Source organism: Carassius gibelio, chromosome A21 (genome assembly GCF_023724105.1).
Source record: "Carassius gibelio isolate Cgi1373 ecotype wild population from Czech Republic chromosome A21, carGib1.2-hapl.c, whole genome shotgun sequence".
NCBI lineage: Eukaryota > Metazoa > Chordata > Actinopteri > Cypriniformes > Cyprinidae > Carassius > Carassius gibelio.
In genome coordinates this window covers 1422711-1443174 of record NC_068391.1, presented here as the reverse complement: position 1 = coordinate 1443174, position 20464 = coordinate 1422711, and the positions used below count along the sequence as shown (strand labels likewise).

General features: G+C 36.9%; 1 protein-coding gene and 1 long non-coding RNA gene across 4 annotated transcripts; both read left to right on the top strand.

Moving 5' to 3' along the window:
- The first annotated feature begins 2114 nt into the window (after window positions 1–2114).
- On the top strand, window positions 2115–11170 carry LOC127941568 (asparagine--tRNA ligase, cytoplasmic). Its single transcript, XM_052536772.1, has 15 exons — window positions 2115–2304; window positions 4665–4747; window positions 4838–4903; window positions 5132–5224; window positions 5307–5396; window positions 5491–5569; window positions 5688–5758; window positions 6568–6654; window positions 7177–7398; window positions 8136–8335; window positions 8414–8549; window positions 9669–9782; window positions 9857–9988; window positions 10103–10234; window positions 10852–11170. Exons 1-15 carry the CDS (start codon window positions 2295–2297, stop codon window positions 10981–10983), a joined length of 1647 nt encoding a protein of 548 aa, XP_052392732.1. The 5' UTR covers window positions 2115–2294; the 3' UTR covers window positions 10984–11170.
- Window positions 11171–15234: 4064 nt separating this feature from the next.
- Window positions 15235–16362, top strand: LOC127941580 (uncharacterized). 3 transcript variants are annotated; one of them, XR_008149110.1, is made up of 4 exons: window positions 15236–15557; window positions 15661–15726; window positions 15809–15880; window positions 15992–16362. It is a non-coding gene; the product is annotated as an uncharacterized LOC127941580 (long non-coding RNA). The 3 variants fall into 3 exon arrangements; XR_008149111.1 differs by having other exon boundaries at window positions 15291–15349; window positions 15457–15557; window positions 15661–15880; XR_008149109.1 differs by having other exon boundaries at window positions 15235–15557; window positions 15661–15880.
- The last annotated feature ends 4102 nt before the right edge of the window (window positions 16363–20464 follow it).

Here is a 20464-nt window from a genome sequence, read left to right as displayed (position 1 = left end):
ATTAAAAATTTTGCTACAAGGTCAAAGCATAGCAAGGTTTCTAAAGCATTACAATAAAGCTTAAAATAATTTTTAAAGTGAGAAAAATTTGAATGTAGTCTGACCATTTCATTTTATGAATATGAAACTCTCCCATATACATTAACAATAGTAAAATATATATTTCATCTTTATCAGTATCATGCACATTAAAGTATATTCATATGTCAGAACCGCCCAGCTATAAAGCAATGCTCAAAAGAAGGAAGATCATTTGAACTATTGTTTAGTTGTTTATATGCATGTTTTTTCTCTCTCTTTAATACTGTCTACAGATAAAGATTGTTCTTCTTTCTTGTCTATGTGGAATAAATTGTTACAATTTATTGATATAATCAAAGATAAAAAAAAATAAAAAAAAGTGACTGACCAACGTCAGAAAGCAACCAACTCGACTCGCTTTTATTCATACTCCCGCCCTCTCGCATCACCCCAACCAATCAGCTTTCCCGAAAAAGCGTCATCTCGCGAATGAGCCAATCCCCGCCCGATGCGACAGAACGGTTTATAGCAGGTAGTGATGGGAAGTTCGATTCTTTTCCGCGAACCGGTTCTTTCGGACGGTTCGATTCAATAAACCGGTTGAAAACACCGGTTCATCGGTTCTTTCACGCTCGACGTAATGACGTCATTGGCGATGACGTAATGGCGTCACGTAATGGCATCTATCAAACATTCAAATATATAAAGTCAGTAATCATAACTTTAGTCAGTTAAAACCTCATAATCATGAAAAGTTTACATTTGAGTTTTGCAACAACACCTAAATACAGTAACAGCAATAATGTGCATATGAGGATTTAAGTCTTGAAGATATAAAGTAAATAAATTAGGTGTCATCAGTGCAGAAACCATGATCCACTTACTAAACATAATCCATTGCGATGTATTTGTTATTAAATTAACTTACGTTTCGCCAGATTGCCCTTCCTCCAAGCCCTCAAAACACCCGCTCATAACTACTAGTACAGAATCAGAATCAATCACCAAAAGAATCCCTTCGGTTCAGAGACATGCTGTGAGTCAGTTGGCTTCACGCTGAATCGCGCATGCGCAGTATCATCAGTTCATCGGTTCTCAATTCGGACGCGTCCGACAGAAACGATTCTCGGTTGAGTGTACTGATGATCCGAAAACCGATGCAACCGGTTCTTGACTCGAGAACGAGAATCGCTCGGCACGTGCTGCAGTTCAGTGTCATCAGCTGCTCTACTCTTGTTCATGTTCTGTTTACTACAAACTCAATTTGTGAATGTCATCATTAACTATAAATACAGTACAGATATCTCATAAATCATCCCTTATTCCTATTAAACATAAGAGTCTTTAGAGTCTTAATTATTGTCCAACTTCCCTGAAAACCCATTTGGCCTATACATTATATACAATATACAGATTGGAAACATTAATCTAAAAAAAATAATAAAAAAAAAATCAAAATAAAATATAGTTACTTTATCACACTTTCCGATGTTTAACAAAATACTTACAAAATTACACGCATGCGCAGTATCATCAGTTCATCGGTTCTCAATTCGGACGCGTCCGACAGAAACGATTCTCGGTTGAGTGTACTGGTGATCCGAAAACCGAAGCAACCGGTTCTTGACTCGAGAACGAGAATCAGCTCATCGGTTCTCAAATCGGACGCGTCCGACAGAAACGATTCTCGGTTCAGTGTACTGGTGATCTGAACACCGAAGCAACCGGTTCTTGACTCGAGAACGAGAACTGCTCCAGCAGTGGGCGTGTTTGTTCATTATCTGGCTCGGCTCGGTGTTCATCTTCAGTTCGGTCTTCACAGCATTTCATTCAGTGTACTGTTTGAGTAAATGAATTACCCCGGGATATTGGTTTATTCTGACTCAGAGGGAGTGTCAGTCACGTTAAAAAAGTTAACAGCTTAAGTAATTTGTGGATTTATGCTTATTGGAGACGTGAACCGTTTCAAACGATTCAGTTCGATTTGGTGAACTGGTTCAACCGGTTCACTAAGAAGAACCGGTTAAATTGAACGATTCGTTCACGAATCGGCCATCACTAATAGCAGGCCAAAAGAGTAATTCTGAACCTATTGGCTTGCCATAACGGCTCCTCCTGCGCACGCGTCCCCGGCGGCTCGTGCGCGTGTGTGCGGTGAAAGAATAGCGAGACACCGAACCGATTAACGGAGCGTTTACCTGAAAACACCCCCCGAACCGAACCGAACCGAAGTGTATTCACCGGCGGATATTGTGGACGAGGGCGTCGCAAGGATGTCGATCAGTGAGTCTGATGATGATGATGATGATGATGATGATAAAGGATTGCGTCAGATCGTTCTGTCCTGTTATTACTGATCTATTCTACACATACACACTGCAGCACGCAAAGCATACTTGATTTTTCTCTATAATTATTCTTATTATGTAGTATTGTACCAAATGATGTATTTATATAGATCGATATACTAGATAAACACCCCGATTTATATCACTGTACTTCACTAATATTGATATTTATTAGCGTTCTACTGTACTTGTTTACATAATTATAACGTTACTCCTGCAGGGGTTAAATCTGTTCAATATCTGCAGAGGGTTGCATCAGAATGTGCCGATCAATATCTCATACTGACGCCCATGATTATTATCTAGATACAAAAGATAATCGAGACGACCTTTAAGCTGGCCTGAAATTTTTAAGTAATGAAAGTTTGAAACGGATCTAAAGTTCAACATTTTGATAGATTGATTGATTCAGCATTAAGGCAATGTTCCCATGAAAACTATGCACGGTGTTCGTCAGCAGATATTCAGGCCACCTGAATAAAAAAATATACATTTTATACACACACACACACACACACACACACACACACACACACACACACATATATATATATATATATATATATATATATATATATATATATATATTAAATAGTATATTTTAAAAACTTTTTAAAATATAAAATGTAAGTTTATTTGCAACAGTTATGCTTACAATAGTAAAAAGATATATATATGACGGTAAAACAGCGACATCTTCTGACGAACACCGTGCTGTGTTGTCATGGTAACATACCTAAGTGCTAAATCAATCAATCAATCAATCAAAGGCAATGATGAACGCGATGTTGTGTAGCTTGTCTGTGATCTATGGCTCCATTTGAAAGCAGTTGATGGCGATTTAGCGCTAATCATGGAACCAGATTTACTGACTAGCTGCCCAGAATCATACTGTTAGATTATCAGCCACGTCTAGCTATGATGCTAGGATGTTTTAACATTCCGTAAGGATGTTGCTAGCAGGTTTCTGACATTATGAATATTACATGTTTCTGATATGATTAGCATGTTGTAAGAATGTTTCTTGCATGATTAGCTTGTTCTTAGCATGTTGGTAACATGTTGCTAATCCTGTTTCTAACATGATAAACATGTTGTTAGCATGCAGTTAACATGTTGCTAGCATACTTCTAACATGATTAGCATGTTGCTTTTTCGGCATGATTATGTTGGTAACGTTGTTAATCCTGTTTCTAACACAATTACCATGTTGTAAGCATGATTAGCATGTAGTTAACATGTTGCTAGCATGCGTCTAACATGATTAGCATGGTGCTACCATGTCTCTAGCATGATTAGCATATTGTTAGCATGATTAGCATGTTCCTACCACGTTTCTGGCATGATTATGTTGGTAACGTTGCTAATCCTGTTTCTAATACGATTACCATGTTGTTAGCATGATTAACATGTAGTTAACTTGTTGCTAGGATGTTTCTAACATGATTAGCATGTTGCTACCATGTCTCTAGCATGATTAGCATATTATTAGCATGATTAGCATGTTCCTACCACGTTTCTGGCATGATTATGTTGGTAACGTTGCTAATCCTGTTTCTAATACGATTACCATGTTGTTAGCATGATTAGCATGTAGTTAACATGTTGCTAGCATGTTTCTAACATGATTAGCATGTTGCAACCATGTCTTTAGCATGATTAACATATTGTAAGCATGATTAGGATGTTCCTACCACATTTCTGGCATGATTATGTTGGTAACATTGTTAATCCTGTTTTTAACATAATTAACATGATTAAAATGTAGTTAACATGTTGCTAGCATGCTTCTAACATGATTAGCATGTTGTTAACATGTCTCATGATAAGCATGTTGGTACCAAGTTTCTGGCATAATTATGTTGGTAACGTGTTGCTATTCCTGTTTCTAACACAATTACCATTTTGTTAGCATGATCTGCATGTAGTTAACATGTTGCTATTAATCTTCTAACATGATTAGCATGTTGTTAGCATGTCTTTAGCATGGTTAGCATATTGTTAGCATTATTAGCATGTTGCTAACAAGTTTCTGGCATGATTATTTTGGTAACATGTTGCTAATCCTGTTTCTAACACGATTAGCATGTTGTCAGTGTAATTAGCATGTAGCTATGATGTTGCTAGCATGCTTCTAACATGATTAGCATGTCTCTAGCACGTTGTTAACATTTTGCTAGCAATTATAATATAACTGATTCACATTCCCGTGAATAAACACATTCGTTTTGATGAATGAATCGGACGGTTAAAGAAGACTCTCAGTGCACTAACAGACGCTGCTGTCTCCTGCAGAAGAGCTGTACGTGTCTGATAAACACGGCAGTGATGAGGACGGAGACGGATCCGAGCAGAAGCCCTTTAAGACACCGCTCAAGGTGCCTGATCCCGGCAGATTCAGAACATTTCCATATTTCATATTTCACGAACTGTTCCTGTTTCCTCAACGCTCTCTGTAATCTTCTCAGGCTCTGTTGTTTGTTGGAAAACATCCTTTTCCGGTGATCTATGTGGACTCGCAGAAGGAAGGAGAGGTGTGAAACCAGCACATTACTCTAACTAACAGTAACGAGAATAATCATACTCTGATCATAATCATAATCTAGCAACATGTCTTTTTTAATGGGCATATTTGGCATAAGATCATGTTTTAAGGTGTTTAATAGTAACTTGGCACAGGAGTAGTGATTATCTGTAGTGTATGCATGAATAGTTTAACCCTTTGTTTGACCTTTCTGGTGTGTTTGTGTTTGTGTTGTTAGCGTTGGGCCGTCATCTCTAAGACTCAGATGAAGAACACAAAGAAGCTCTTCAATCGAGAGCAAATGAAGAACGAGAGCAAAGACAAGAAGGAGGTACATGGCTACTCTATAGACCCATAATTCCCGTCCTGTATGTCTGTTTTAACCCCTGTCTGTCTGATCCTGTGTTTGACAGGCTGAAGATGCTGAACGCAGAGAGAAGAATCTGGAAGAAGCTAAAAAGATCGTCATCGAGAACGACCCCAGCCTTCCTGAACCCAAGACCGTGAGTGTTTTCAAGCGTTTTATCCAAGTGCACAAAGCAATTCAGACAGAGATGTAGCTGATATGAAAGTGAGAGTTTTCATGGTTGTGTTCAGGTGAAGATCGATAAGCTGGAGGCGCTCCGAGAGCAGAGGGTGAAGGTGTTCGGTTGGGTCCATCGGTTACGCAGACAAGGTGAACAGATTTCGTTTTCTTCTACCGAACAAGCCTGAAACGATCAACCTGAATAATCTGCAGTCGTAGTGAACGGCTACACGAACATGCATTCATGAAGATATATCTGTTTTTTCAGGAAAGAACCTCCTGTTTATTGTGCTGCGTGATGGAACCGGGTTCCTGCAGTGTGTTCTGACGGACAAACTGGTACTGAGTGTGTTTGTTCATATTTTACACAGTCATCAATGGCAGAAATTATATAGGATTACTACTTGCGATCAATCAATCAATCAATGAATAGAAATAAATGCAGAAATTATGTAGGATTAGGTTTTGGCGATGCCTTAATTAAAAAAAATAATAATAAAAAATAAAGCAGAAATTGTATAGCATTAAGGTTGGGTAGTGCATTGATTAAAAATAAAATAAAAAATAAAATAAACATAAAAGCAAAAATTATATAGGATTAAGGCTGGGTGATGCCCTAATTAAAATAAATAAATAAAAATGAAACATTTTTTTTAAAATATAGGATTAGGACTGGGCATTGCTTTAATTTAATAAATTAAATAAAAATGTAAGAAAAAATTACATAGGATTAGGGCTGGGTGATGCTCTAATTACAATAATTTAATAGAAAAAAAAGCAAAAATTATGTATGATTAAGTTTTGGGCAGTGCATTAATTAAAAATAAATAAAAATGAAAGCAAAAATTCTATTGGATTGTTGGATGACGCTCTATATGTATATGTGTATGTGTATACAATTTTGCTAAAATAAAATAGATGTATATACCAATTGATAGATTTTATAACACTATTAATGTATAAAAAATATATAGAATAATTGTGTTTAATTTTGCTGATATTTGAAGCATATCTCAATATTTTACAAATTGTGTTGCTTTATGTTTCATATTGAGTTTAAGAAGTGAACTCCAGTAAAGTGTAGTTGAATGAGGTGATAGTGTGTGTGTTGGATGTGTGTGTGTTGGATGTGTGTGTGTTGTGTGCAGTGTCAGTGTTATAACGGTCTGGTGTTGTCTACGGAGAGCACCGTGGCTCTGTATGGAACGGTGAATCCTGTTCCCGATGGCAAACAGGTGAGAACACTACACTCACACATTTATTCATGTGAATTTAATATAATATGTGACTCTGGAGCACAAAAACTGTCTTAAGTGTTCATTTTTTTAAATGTAGATTTATGCATCATCTGAAAGCTGAATACATCATCTCTCCATTGATGTATGGTTTATCTGAGCATGCAAAAAAAATCAAAATATTGAGAAAATCATCTTTAAAGTTGTGCAAATGAATTCTTAGCAATGCATATTACTAATCCCAAAAAAAGTTTTGATATTTTTGCAGTAGGAAATTTACTAATTATCTTCAAAGAACATGATATTTACTTAAAATCCTAATAACTTTTGGCATTAAAGAGAAATCTATTCAATGTATTGTTGGTTATTGCTACAAATATACCCCAGAGACTGGTTTTGTGCTGCAGGGTCACTGAAGATTTCTATTAATTGTCTATGTTGAAAGGTTTAAAATGCATGTTCTGTTGTTGTTGTTATCGCACGCCTGATTGATTTCTACAGTTTCTGGTTTTGTTCTGAAAGGCTCCGGGCGGTCATGAGCTGCACTGTGATTTCTGGGAGCTGATCGGTCTGGCTCCGGCCGGCGGCGCTGATAACCTTCTGAACGAGGAGTCTGACGTGGACGTGCAGCTCAACAACCGGCACATGATGATCCGTGGAGAAACCGTCTCCAAGATCCTGAAGGTCCGGTCCGCCGTCACGCAGTGCTTCCGGGAGCATTTCTTCAGCCGGGGCTACTACGAGGTCAGGTGTCGTCACAGATCGTCATGTGTTTCTGTCTACGGTGGTAAAGAAACGAAGGTTTTGGAGGAAAACATTCCGGGATTTCTCTCATTATAATAGACTTCAATGATGACTTCAAAGAGCAAGTTTTTGTAGCAATAGCCAAAAATACATTGCATGGGTCAAAATTACTGATTTTTCTTTTATGCCAAAAATCATTAGGTTATTAATCATGTTCCATGAAGATATCTTGTTAGTTTCCAATCTTTAATATATCAAAAGGTAATTTTGCATTAGTAATATGCATTGCTAAGAAGTCATCTGGACAGATTTAAAGATGATTTTCTCAATTTTTAGATTTTTTTGCACGCTCAGATTCCAGATCATTGGTCTACATCGAAGTGCATTATATGGAGAAAAATGTTTTACTCAAAAAAAAAAAAATTGCAACTGAAGACTAATAAATAAAAGATGGATGAAATGGGGACAAGTGACTTTAAAGCAATCGTTCAACAACAAAAAAATAAGTACTCACTTTCAGGCTTTCCATGATCAGGATGAGTGTGTTTCTTCATCAAGTTTGGCAAAATATAGCATTGCATCAGTGTCTCATCAATGGATGCTCTGCAGTGAATGGGTGCCGTCAGAATGAGAGTCTGATAAAAACATCACAATAATCCACAACACTCCAGTCCTTCCATTGTTTGCATATTTCAGCACATAAGTCATTGTGCAAATCTTTTGTTTGTGGTTCTCAGATAACTCCGCCCACTCTGGTGCAGACGCAGGTGGAGGGCGGCTCCACGCTCTTCAGTCTCAACTACTTCGGTGAGAGCGCGTTCCTGACGCAGTCGTCTCAGCTGTACCTGGAGACCTGCATCCCTGCGCTGGGAGACACCTTCTGCATCGCGCAGTCGTACCGCGCCGAGCAGTCGCGCACACGCAGACACCTGTCCGAGTGAGTCTGACACCTCAGTGTGCATTCAGTGAGCTGACAGAAGCGGCTCAGTGTGTGTGTGTGTGTGTGTGTGTTCAGGTACACCCACATCGAGGCAGAGTGTCCCTTCATGAGCTACGAAGACCTTCTGAGCCGCTTGGAGGATCTGGTGTGTGACGTGGTTGACCGAGTCCTGAAGTCTCCTGCTGCACAGCTGCTCTACGACATCAACCCGGTGCGACCCCTGACCTCACACTGACCCCCTGACCCCACACTGAAACCCTGACCTCACACTGACCCCCTGACCCCACACTGACCCCTGATCTCACACACTGACCCCTGATCTCACACACTGACCCTCTGACCTCACACACTGACCCCCTGACCCCACACTGAAACCCTGACCTCACACTGACCCCCTGACCTCACACTGACCCCTGACCTCACACACTGACCCTCTGACCTCACACTGACCCCCTGACCTCACACAACACTGACCCCCTGACCCCACACTGACCCCCTGACCTCACACTGACCCCCTGACCTCACACACTGACCCCCTGACCTCACACTGACCCCCTGACCTCACACACTGACCTCCTGACCTCACACACTGACCCCCGACCTCACACTGACCTCCTGACCTCACACTGACCCCCTGACCTCACACTGACCCCCTGATCTCACACTGACCCCCTGACCTCACAATGACCCCTGACCTCACACACTGACCCCCTGACCTCACACTGACCCCTGACCTCACACTGAGCATCACAGTCCTGAGACGCCTGGAATAAATAATAAAAAAACGTTCTTTTGTCTTGTTTTATTTCAGTTAACAATTTTCATTTACATTTAAAAAAAGATTAAATATTGAAATATTTAACGTTAAAGTTTTTGTAACTTTTCGATTTGTATTAGTTTTTGTTTATTAAAACTGTTTGGTTTCTGTTCATTTATATTCTAGTTTCAGTCATTCTAGCACTTCAGCTTTAAATGAAAATTAGACATTTTGCCTATGCAAAAAATAATAAAATCTTTTTTTTTTATTATTATATAATTTACCTTGTTTCTTTAAATTAGTGTAAATCATATATTTAAATATTTTAATTTTAGTTAAAGATAACAGCATTGTCACAAATAAAGAGCATGGAGGCTCACAATGTTTTTTCCCCTGATTTATTTTAGTTTTACTAATTTTACCACTTCAACTTTAAATAAAAAAAATGTCATTTAAGATTTATTTTATTTCAATTCATGTATTTTTTTTTAGTTTTACTTGACTCGACAGGAAGGGTTATAGAAATCCATAAGAAAGTATGTAAATAAATCTATTTTTTGCTTCTTCTTCCAGGACTTCAAGCCTCCCAAACGTCCGTTCAAGAGGATGAACTACACCGAAGCCATCGAGTGGCTGAAAGAGCACAACGTCAAGAAGGACAACGGCACGTTTTATGAGTTTGGAGAGGTGTGTGTCTCACCGAGTCTGGTGTGTTTGCGAGAGCTTGGATATTTGACCGTCTGTGTGTGTCACTTCTGCAGGATATCCCAGAAGCCCCTGAGCGACTGATGACCGACAGCATTAACGAGACCATCCTGCTGTGTCGCTTCCCGGCCGAGATCAAATCCTTCTACATGCAGCGCTGCGCTGAAGACCACCGCCTCACCGAATCGGTGACAGCCACAGCCAATCACAACACAGCAGTGTTTAAACATGCAGATAGATGAGCCAATGAGATTCTGCTGTGGGCGGAGCTACCAGACTCAGGGAATGTGTGTGTTTCTCAGGTGGATGTGCTGATGCCTAACGTGGGTGAGATCGTGGGGGGCTCGATGCGTATCTGGGACGCCGAGGAGCTCCTGGAGGGGTATAAGAGAGAGGGAATCGACCCCACACCCTACTACTGGTACACCGACCAGGTAACAGCAAACCCTTCAAACATTACCACTCTTGTTCATCAAGGATCGTCATATCTTCATGATTTCTGAAGATCATGTGACACTGAAGACTGGAGGAATGATGCTGAAAATACAGCGGAGCATCACAGAAATAAATTACACTTTAACACAGATTCACACAGAAAGCTGCTGGTTTACATTAGAATAATATTTCACTATTTTTAGGGTATTTTTAATCAAATAAATGCAGCTTTGGTGAGCGGGAGAGATTAAAAAATGCTTTTGCACTGAAAGTGTTTTTTTTTACAAAAACATGAATATACATTGTTGACTAGTATATTCATGTTTAGTGCATTTCTAAAAATAGTGTATTATAATAATATAATGGTCAAGACATGTTTGCAGGAAGTTTCATGTTTGAATCCTTTTATTTTACATTTAACAACACGCAGCAATATTTACATGTTAAATATTCTTTTAAATATTCTTAATCTTCCTCTATGTTTGAGAAGAATAATGTCATTAGATTTGACAGAAATGCAATTATTGGAAGTGTTCTCTGGTTCAGTGTGTGTGTGTGTGTGTGTGTGTGTGTGTGTGTGTGTGTGTGTGTGTGTGTGTGTGTGTGTGTGTTTCAGAGGAAGTTCGGCACGTGTCCTCACGGTGGATATGGTCTGGGTCTGGAGCGGTTCCTCACCTGGCTTCTGAACCGACATCACATCCGGGACGTTTGCCTGTACCCTCGCTTCATCCAGCGCTGCCGGCCTTAGACACACACACACACACACACACACACACACACACACACACACACACACACACACTGCAAGAGCCCGCTAGTTAACCGAGTCCCTCTCATCGCCGGAGACCATGTTCAGAGATCTGATCAGAAGATGATTCTGTGTTATATTACTGTAATAATGTTTATCTATGGAATAATAAATCCCTGAGATCCTTCACTTGTGTTTGTGTCCACCAGAGGGCAGCAGAGAGGCTCGACTGTGCTTCATCATCATCATCATCATCAATAAATGATCATTTAATTTGCTTTCATATGCAAAGAGAAGATCTCTTCTGTAAACCCGGTCCTTTTATTATATAGAATTGAATTAGTAAACTTAGTAATTGAAGAAAAAAAAAAAGAATAATTTATGTAATAAAAAATATTAACAAGGTAGCCCTGTACTTTTATTATATTAATAAAAAAAAATCTTAATCTTAAAATTATCTTAAAATACTATATTAATTTATTTAATAAAAATTAGTTATTAAAGTAGCCCTGTGCTTAGGAAATGAATCAGTTGTTGACATGATAGACATTAAATAATATGGAGGCATAAACAGATAAATAACAATGAGATAAGAAAAATTAAAACGTTAAAAAAAAAAGTAAAAAATAAATACTAAATAACAGAATATGATAGCACTATTCATGTGTGTAATAAAAGGACAAAGTAAAATAAATTAATTAGTACAGTTATTAATTGAGCTGTATAGAATGTCCCCTTTCACAAAAACAAACATGCGTGTCTGTGTGTGTGTGTGTGTGTGTGTGTGTGTGTGTGTTCTGTTCCACAGACTTTGCCTTATCACACTATCGATTAAAAACTAAATCTACAGATAAAGCTTTCTGTACTTTTTTGATTTTAGTTGGTAATGTTGTGCACCAACCCTGTTACCGTTGAGATTAATTGTCCAATAACTTCTATTGAAATCTGTCATGATGGAAACTGTAAAGCTGATTCATTTTCTTTCTAGTTTCACAACAGAAACACTCAAGATCACTCTCACTGCTGTTTGCTGTTTGATCGCTTCAGTTCAGCTCAGATCTAAATCACATTTCAAGAAAACCAGCTTTACTGATATTATATATGAAGGTATGTATCAAAGATCTGTGTGATTATGATAAAATTAATTGTTGCAAAAGTCTTGGAACCAAATAAATAAATAAAAATCATCAACAACAACAAAAAAACTAAAACATTTTCATTACTTGAAATAAAAAGAATGTAATAATATAAACAAAAGTACAATTTAAATGAAATAAAATCTAGAAAAATAAAAACAAATCTTAAAGAATTAGAAATTTAAACAAATGACAAAAAGATCCATCAAAATTACTAAAACTTTAATTTAAAAAAAAAGTACAATTAGAAAAGAAAGCGCATCTATCATATATTGAGCAATGAGTCAGTTTTCAGAAGAAAAGTTAAAATAATTTTTCAAATATAGTGAAACCGCATTTGTTCACTTCATTCACAAATAGTTTTTGCTGCATGTACTAAAATAACAAAAACTGAAATTTAAATTAATTTAATGTTAAATGAATGTTTAATGTAAATAATTCTTATATATATAATATATACTGATTAAGTATTATATAAAAAGTATATATATATATATATATATATATATATATAATGCAAAAATGCAAAAATAAAACTTCGCAATAAATTATAAATATTGAATACATATAAAGAGAAAGCGAGAGATTTTGGCCATTCCAATGCAACATCATTTTGATGATTTTTTTTTCAGACTGTTTCAACGGCAACAACATAAACAAACATTACTGCGAATGCGCGCTTTTGTGGACTTAACTTAACTTCCGGTAGACTTCCAAATAGAATCAATAACAACAGCCAAGTCAAGTCTAGAGTAGATATTTTTTGATAACAAACAAAATACGTTTGCTGCGTGGATCAAGCGGACTTAATGAAGATGCAAATTAATTATTTGCCCGCAGGAGATGTTTTAAAGCATAGAAATAAACATAGACAGTAAAAGAAATGGACACAGCGACCCCATTGGAACTCAATTGAGACAAATGAAGCCCGGTTTTAGCGTTTTTTAGCACTTCCGTTTCTGACGCGCAGACTCAAACGAAGCTTGACGACGTCAGCAACCTGTCTGGCAGATGTAGATCTTCTAGTAGCTGTGCGTGCAAACTGCCATCGTTAATCTTGCAGAGACGGCGAGCTTGAGCGGGGAGTTCTTTGGTGTGAGTGAGCAGGAGTAAGTATTCTGATTAATTATTTTGTATAGTATTTTAAAATGTAACGACAGTACGCCATATTAAGTTAATTGCCTGCGAGCTTCTCCTCCTGTCTGTACGGTAATGCGACAGAGAGCCGAGTGGTTCTGACGCAATCGTTAGCCTATTTTTTACAAAAACTGTTTATACGGGGCCATAATGTAACATAGAAGGTAATGGAGCCCTTTATACATTGTCGTGTATCTTTAGAAATAAATAATGGACAAACAGAGTCTTTAAACGCCTCAGATGTAAAGTTATTCGCTGTCAAAGTGACGCCAAAATGAATGGGAGTCAATGGGAATGCTAACGCAAGTGAAGTTCTGCTAAAAGATGGCAGCCCCCACCCGACTTCAACTTCCGGTCGAGTTCCTTGCCCCTTGGAAATAAAGCGCGAGAAATAGAGGTTTCCCCAGTAACAGCTGTAAACAAAGCAGAGCTGGTACACTCACACGCTGCTTTATCAGGCATATAACATGCAAGTATTTCAGAAATACAGCGATATAAAAACACCCGTGCCTCGTTTTGATATTTAAACATATAAATGTAAGGAATTATTATTATTAAACGTGCAGTACGTAACGTTGCTCATGTTTATTCAACGAAGCCTTTTTGAAAATCGATCAGTTTTAAAATTGTGGCGAGTATCCAACAATAAATAAATGTATGGGAAACAGATCTTGCAGCACAACCACCTGAGCCCAACTTCATGAGAAGGGTCTGGCTGCAGACCATGGGCGAGTGGAGCTCCACTCTCAAACCGGAAATACGTCACCTCCACTTGAAAACATCAAGATGGCGTCGCGGGGAGTACTTCAAACTTAAACTCTGTAATTTTATCTCTGCATCGCTAAAATGTTGAACTGACGCTGTTGTAACGTGCAGTGTAAGAAAAACGCACAGGGCTTACGTGAAATTAGTAACATAAGAATACTAAACACTATGGATTTATAGATTTATATCGCGAGCAATGTTGATGTCTGGCCACTGATCATATATACACCACATATAGTAATTTATAGATCAATGTGTCTGTCCAATGTGTTTTTTTATTAAGTTATCAAGTTCATTTACAAACCTTTACGCCACATTTCAACAACTGAACACATATAATTAGTGTTGATACAGCCAAATAGAAAGAAAAAAGATGGAAAAAAAATAACAAATAACAATAATCACACCATAAGATAAAACAGAATAAATAACGGAAAGAAAAATAAAGATGTCTTAGGGTCTTATTCTAACAACAAAAACAAGTTCAAAGCATACAAGAGTTTCTGGGCGTTCCTGTCAATCCTGTAATGAAGAGACTTTGCAAATATCTTTAGTTCATTCTTCCATCCGCTGAAGTGAGGTTTAACCTTTAAAAACATACTTATCTTACTTATCTACTTATCTATGAATCTAGTATTTGCACAAAGTAATTAAGTTATTTATCAAAAAGTCTAGGATCTTTTCCTTCAACAATACTCCAACCTTAACTGAGATCACAGTCAAAGGGTGTATTGATATCTGTTTGAAATGAAGCCAATTTTGAAATTCCAGCCAAAAAGTCTGTACAGATTCACATTTCAAAAACATATGATCTACAGTTTCAATATCTTTCTCACAGAACCCGCATGAATTGTTCTCTCAATTAAATCTTTCTTGTAGGAAGTGATTAGATGGATAAATGTCCTTTAGAATTTTAAATGTTACTTCTTTGGCTTTAGGAAGAACTGGATAAGTAAAATAAAGCTTCCTTATTTTCTTTGCCTCTTCTTCAATAAATTCTTGAAGAACATACTTTCTTTTCAGTTGACTGGGGAAGTAAAGTTTGGATAATACATTTCTGATAAACTTATTTGTTAATTGTTTGCTCTTTAAATTTTTACCTTTAGTACATGACAGATAGCATAGGTGTAACTTAGTTTTTGGTGGCTTGTGGTAAAATAACGTAGTGAATAATGAAAGGACACGATCATTTTGTATGTGTATTCCTTTAGCATTTGTTGTATAATTTTAAAAAGGTCATATGAGGAGGTTGTTTTCATATTTAATTTTTCATTCACCTCCAGGGATAGGATTGGCATAGAAGATGCAGCTCTCTTTACACTTTAAATGTATGTTGCCACCCTAGAAGTCAAAGTCTTTTTACATGTGACATTAACATATTTATTTTTTCTATTTTGTTGTTCTGTTATTCTATTGTTTTACTTTTTTGTTTCAGATCAAATGTATATCAAGTGTTATCCATCCTCATAACACCTCCACAAATAGAGACTGAAACTTCTGAGCACCATCCCCTTGTCTGCTATGGGACTGTCATAGGTGAATGATGCAGTACTATTCTGTGTTGAATTTACCTAACGTCAGCACACAGACTTAGTATTGTTCCAGTTTTGCTGTGCTCATGTCTTCTTTGTGTCCCCAGCCCAGCAATCAGAAACATCAGAACAACAAAGCACAACTGTGGTGGCCCAGGCACCTTCAGCAACAAGTAAATTGCTTTAACATTAATGATAATTAAATGTCAGTATTGTAATTAAACTTGACCCATCTGACGTAATTGTTCATGCCAGAGATTTAACAACACTGTCAGTCAGGAGCATATTTAACAGGAGCCACACTCAACTGGCTTGATGGTGACTTCAGTAAGTGTGGTCAACCCTCTTGTTTTTGTGGCTATAACAATTAGACTAAGTAATCTCACTCTCTTCCATTTCCTTAACATTAAACTTTTTTTTTTTGTTGATACTGAACAGGTGCAGTGAAGATATTTAAAGAGACACTATCTAAAGTACAGAAAGCCGTACATAATCTCTAGGTGCAGTCGCCTACAGTGCAGCCAGCTTCACAAAGACTGTGGGGCTGGTCACCAGGAAAATGGCCAACAAGGAGTGCTTTTGGGGTTTTACTCCTCAGATGACCACCCTGGCTACTGTAGCTGGGATTGCTTCACAGACAATGGAGGTCTTGAAGAGTAAAGTGTGCGTGCATGTGAACACATTGTGTTATTACAGTAACAATTATGGTCACTTGCAGTTCATGTGTTTTCAATGTAGTGTAAGATGTGTTAATTATTATTATTACTCAAAAACCATTAAAACTTCTAAATTGTGGAAGTTATTCTTCATTATTTTACTGTGGTTATTTTGTATATGTTGTTATTTTGATTAAAATACAAAATTCAACACACATAATTCTGTTTGAGGTATTATTTTAATAATTTATTTAATATTTCATTTATTTTTCACTGCTAAATATTAAAAACATAAGGTTAAGTTTCTAAAATGTATAGAATGTTACATTGGCAGTTGTACACTGGTAAAACAAACATGAGCAAATTGATGTCTGTAGTGCAAATTGCTGGGGGGGGGGGGGGGGGGGGGGGTTAAAAAATGCTGTCTTGTCATAAACCGTAAAAGATTAGTATATATATATATTTTTATTTCTACTAGGTAAAAGTAACAAAGATAAAAGTACAGAACATATTAACATTACGTACAAAGAGGTGACATAACTGGCAAAGCACCCTTTATACGTGTATATAACAAGTAATACAAAACGAAAGTTTGGTGGTAGTGACATATTTTCCCTCTTAAATGGAGCTCCACTCTACGTAAAGTGTTACCCGGACCAACATGGCGGCCGCGTCATTAGTGGAGGCGACGTAATTCTACGGAAGGTGTGGCCCGGTCCAACATGGCGGCGGCGCCGCTAGTGGAGGTGACGTATTTCCGCTCTTGAGTGGAGCTCCACTCGCCCATATGTCTGCAGCCAGACCCTCTTGAACTTCAGTCTTACTCACCACCTTGGCTTTAACTGCGTTTGTTGACGGCACCGCTAGGCCAACGGATGTACACAACACAGACCGGAAGTTAACTTAGGTCCAGGCGCGTGCGTCCGATGAAACCGTCTTAGAGAGAGGATGCTTGAGTTTCTCAATCAACCAATACAATTACCATTGATTATTTATATTAAATGTTTCATTTTAAGGCCATTTTTAGTTTATCTCTTGAGTTTTGAAATCCCATTTGAGGTGCTGCTGATTTTTTTTTACTGATTTGATAAAAGTGTTTATTACTTTGTTTCTCGGTGCTCTGAAAGAAACCTCTTGGCTGATCGCTTGAGCTGCTGTTTGGATGGATTCATGTGCCCTTTTCCAGCTGTTTTAACCTGAAGCTCTTCAGTGGTGGCTGTCAGCATTGAGTTTGACTGACGTCTGACGCTCCACGACATGTGAAGACCAGCATCTCTGAATGTCACTCTTTATCTGACCGCCCTGATCCTCCTCTCAAGTAATGAACAGCAAAATGTCAGCCGATGAGAAACAAGCGTGAACGCCTGATAGCGAGCAGAGAAAGATGTTTGACACAAATCACATCTCACCAGAGGACAGCTGGCCGTTTTGTGTCTTATACTATATGACAGACTGCATTTAAGAGTTTAATAAAGAAATATTCAAGTTGTGGCGAGTTGAGGTTTTGCGTCGTCATTCTCTCAATGTGCATTCAAAAGTTTAGAGTCGGAAAGATTTTTATGTTTTTGAAAAGAAGTCTCTTCTGCTCCTCGAGGCTGCATTTATTTGATCTAAAATACAGAAAATGGTGTAAAAACAGTGAAATATTATTAGAATTTATAACAGTTGTTTTCTATGTGGATATCTGTTGAAGTGTAATTTATTTCTGTGATGTGCAGCTGTATTTTCAGCATCATTCCTCCAGTCTTCAGTGTCACATACTATAACATTTCATCTCAAACACACAAACTGAGTTTATAGTTTAAGTAGCATTGTTACTTTTTTCTTTCATTTTTTATTCAAACACATGTTAATATTACACAGATGAGAGGTTTATATATGAGTTGGTCAATCTCACCTGATTGTAGAAGAGTTTATACACTGAAAGAGTTCAGACGATCCAACGAAAAGTGTTTCTATTGTTCTTGATTTTTAATTATAATATACATTTATTTGACAGGTTCTGTCAGATGGAAGCTGGGGTTTGCACACATTTTTGGTTTCAGATTTTCTAACAGTTACTTTTTTTTCTTGAAGTTTAAAAACTGATTTAAAAATGAGTTAAATAAAAATGTAAAATATTTGCACACATTAATGGTTTCATTTTTTTCCAGTGACTTTTCTTCTTGAAGTTCAAAAACAAAAAGACAAAAAAAAATTAAAATATAAAAAAGCAAACACAATTTTCTAAGTGATTGTATCAGCTTCTTGAAGTTCAAAAACTGTAAAAACAAAATGCAAGTGTAAAAAAAAATGAACTTAAAATTTACACAAATTAATGGTTTAAATTGTTAAAAAAAACTTTTTGTTTGAAAGATTATTATTTTATTTGTAGGATGGAAATGTAAAAATTATTTTTTTATAAAATATGTTTACTTTAAAATTCTAGTTAAAAATTGCACATTAATTGTTTTAAATCTACGTTCAAATAACTTTTATTAAAGAATAAGACTGGCTTTCATTTAATTCATTGTTGAATGAAAATGTAAACAAAGTTGAAATTTGTACACCTTAACGGTTTCATTTGAACTATTCAACAATAACTTTCCTTGAAAAATAGAATAATTTTTTTTAACTAATAAATAATTAGTTCAATGAAAATACCAATAAAATTACACAATAACAGTTTCAATTATTTTATATCTTCTCTATTGTTGAAACTGAATTTGTACAATTTAAACTTGTGTGAAAATTTTAGATTTTAAAGAAGTTCATTTGCTAAATGAGAATGTAATTTTTACAAAATATTTTGTCGTGAATTAAAAAAAGATTCCTTTATTAAATAAAAATATAAAAATATATGTCATGAAATACGTCATGACGAGGGGAAAAAAAACATAAATCGCACTGGATTGTAAATCGCATTTATTTAGAACCAAGAAACAAGAACCAAGAGAGAACATTACCGTTTACAGCCGCGAGAGGGCGCTCTATGCTGCTCAGTCCAGTGCGGCTGTAGACGGTAATGTTTTCTCTTTGGTTCATTTCTTTCGGTTCATGTCAAATAAATTTGATAAATAAATCGCACCTGACTATAAGTCGCAGGACCAGCCAAACTATGAAAAAAAAGTGCGACATATATTCTGGAAAATACAGTAAAGTATGGAACATGAGAGGAGAAACTTTCTTGCTAGGGATGATGTTAGGAAGTGATATTCAGGTTGCTACATTTTTAAAGATTACAGTAGTTAAAACAGCTAAACTTCACCATCTTAGCTGTAAAATGCCACATGCAGTAGATAATATTAAGAAATATTTTGTGCTTTTACTTTTTAAAATGTTGGTAACTTTAAAGTTAATGCTTACAAACTTTGAAGATTTTGAATACAGAAGTTACATTTGTAAGGGTGTATTTTCATTTAGATTAGGTATTATTATCTGTGCAGTAAGATTAATTACTGCACAAATTAATTAAGATTATTAAGTAATAAATTAATTTTAAGACAGCTTGGAATAGATTGTATAATATGTTGTTATAACAGCATATTATATATTCTATTCCATGCTATTTTAGTATAAACCTTTTTTTTAAAAAATCCATTTCATAATCTGTTTATTCAGGTTGAGCTTAGACCAAGAGCAGAAAAAGACACTCACTCCAGCTCAACTTTACTTTTAAGCGCCACAAGTCAATCCACCCTCAGAAGAAGACAAGATACCTGACAGTACAGAGAGTGTTTAAGTTGAGTGTTTAAAATCAACAGTACACAAAGATGTAGCTACCCGCTACAAACGAACTGACTCAAATGATTCGCGATCCCGCTCCGAACTCCCGAACTGATTCAAATGATTCACTATCCCGGTCCGAACTCCCAAACTGACTCAAATGATTCGCAAACCCGCTTTGAACTCCCGAACTGACTCAAATGATTTTGGAACCCGCTCCGAACTCCCGAACTGATTCAAATGATTCGTGATCCCGTATCGAACTCCCGAACTGACTCAAATGATTCGCGATCCCGCTCCGAACTCCCGAACTGATTCAAATGATTCACTATCCCGGTCCGAACTCCCAAACTGACTCAAATGATTCGCAAACCCGCTTTGAACTCCCGAACTGACTCAAATGATTTTGGAACCCGCTCCGAACTCCCGAACTGACTCAAATGATTCGCGAACCCGCTCCGAACTCTCGAAATGATTAAAATGATTCGCGATCCACAAACTGACTCAAATGATTCGCGAACCCGCTTTGAACTCCTGAACTGACTCAAAT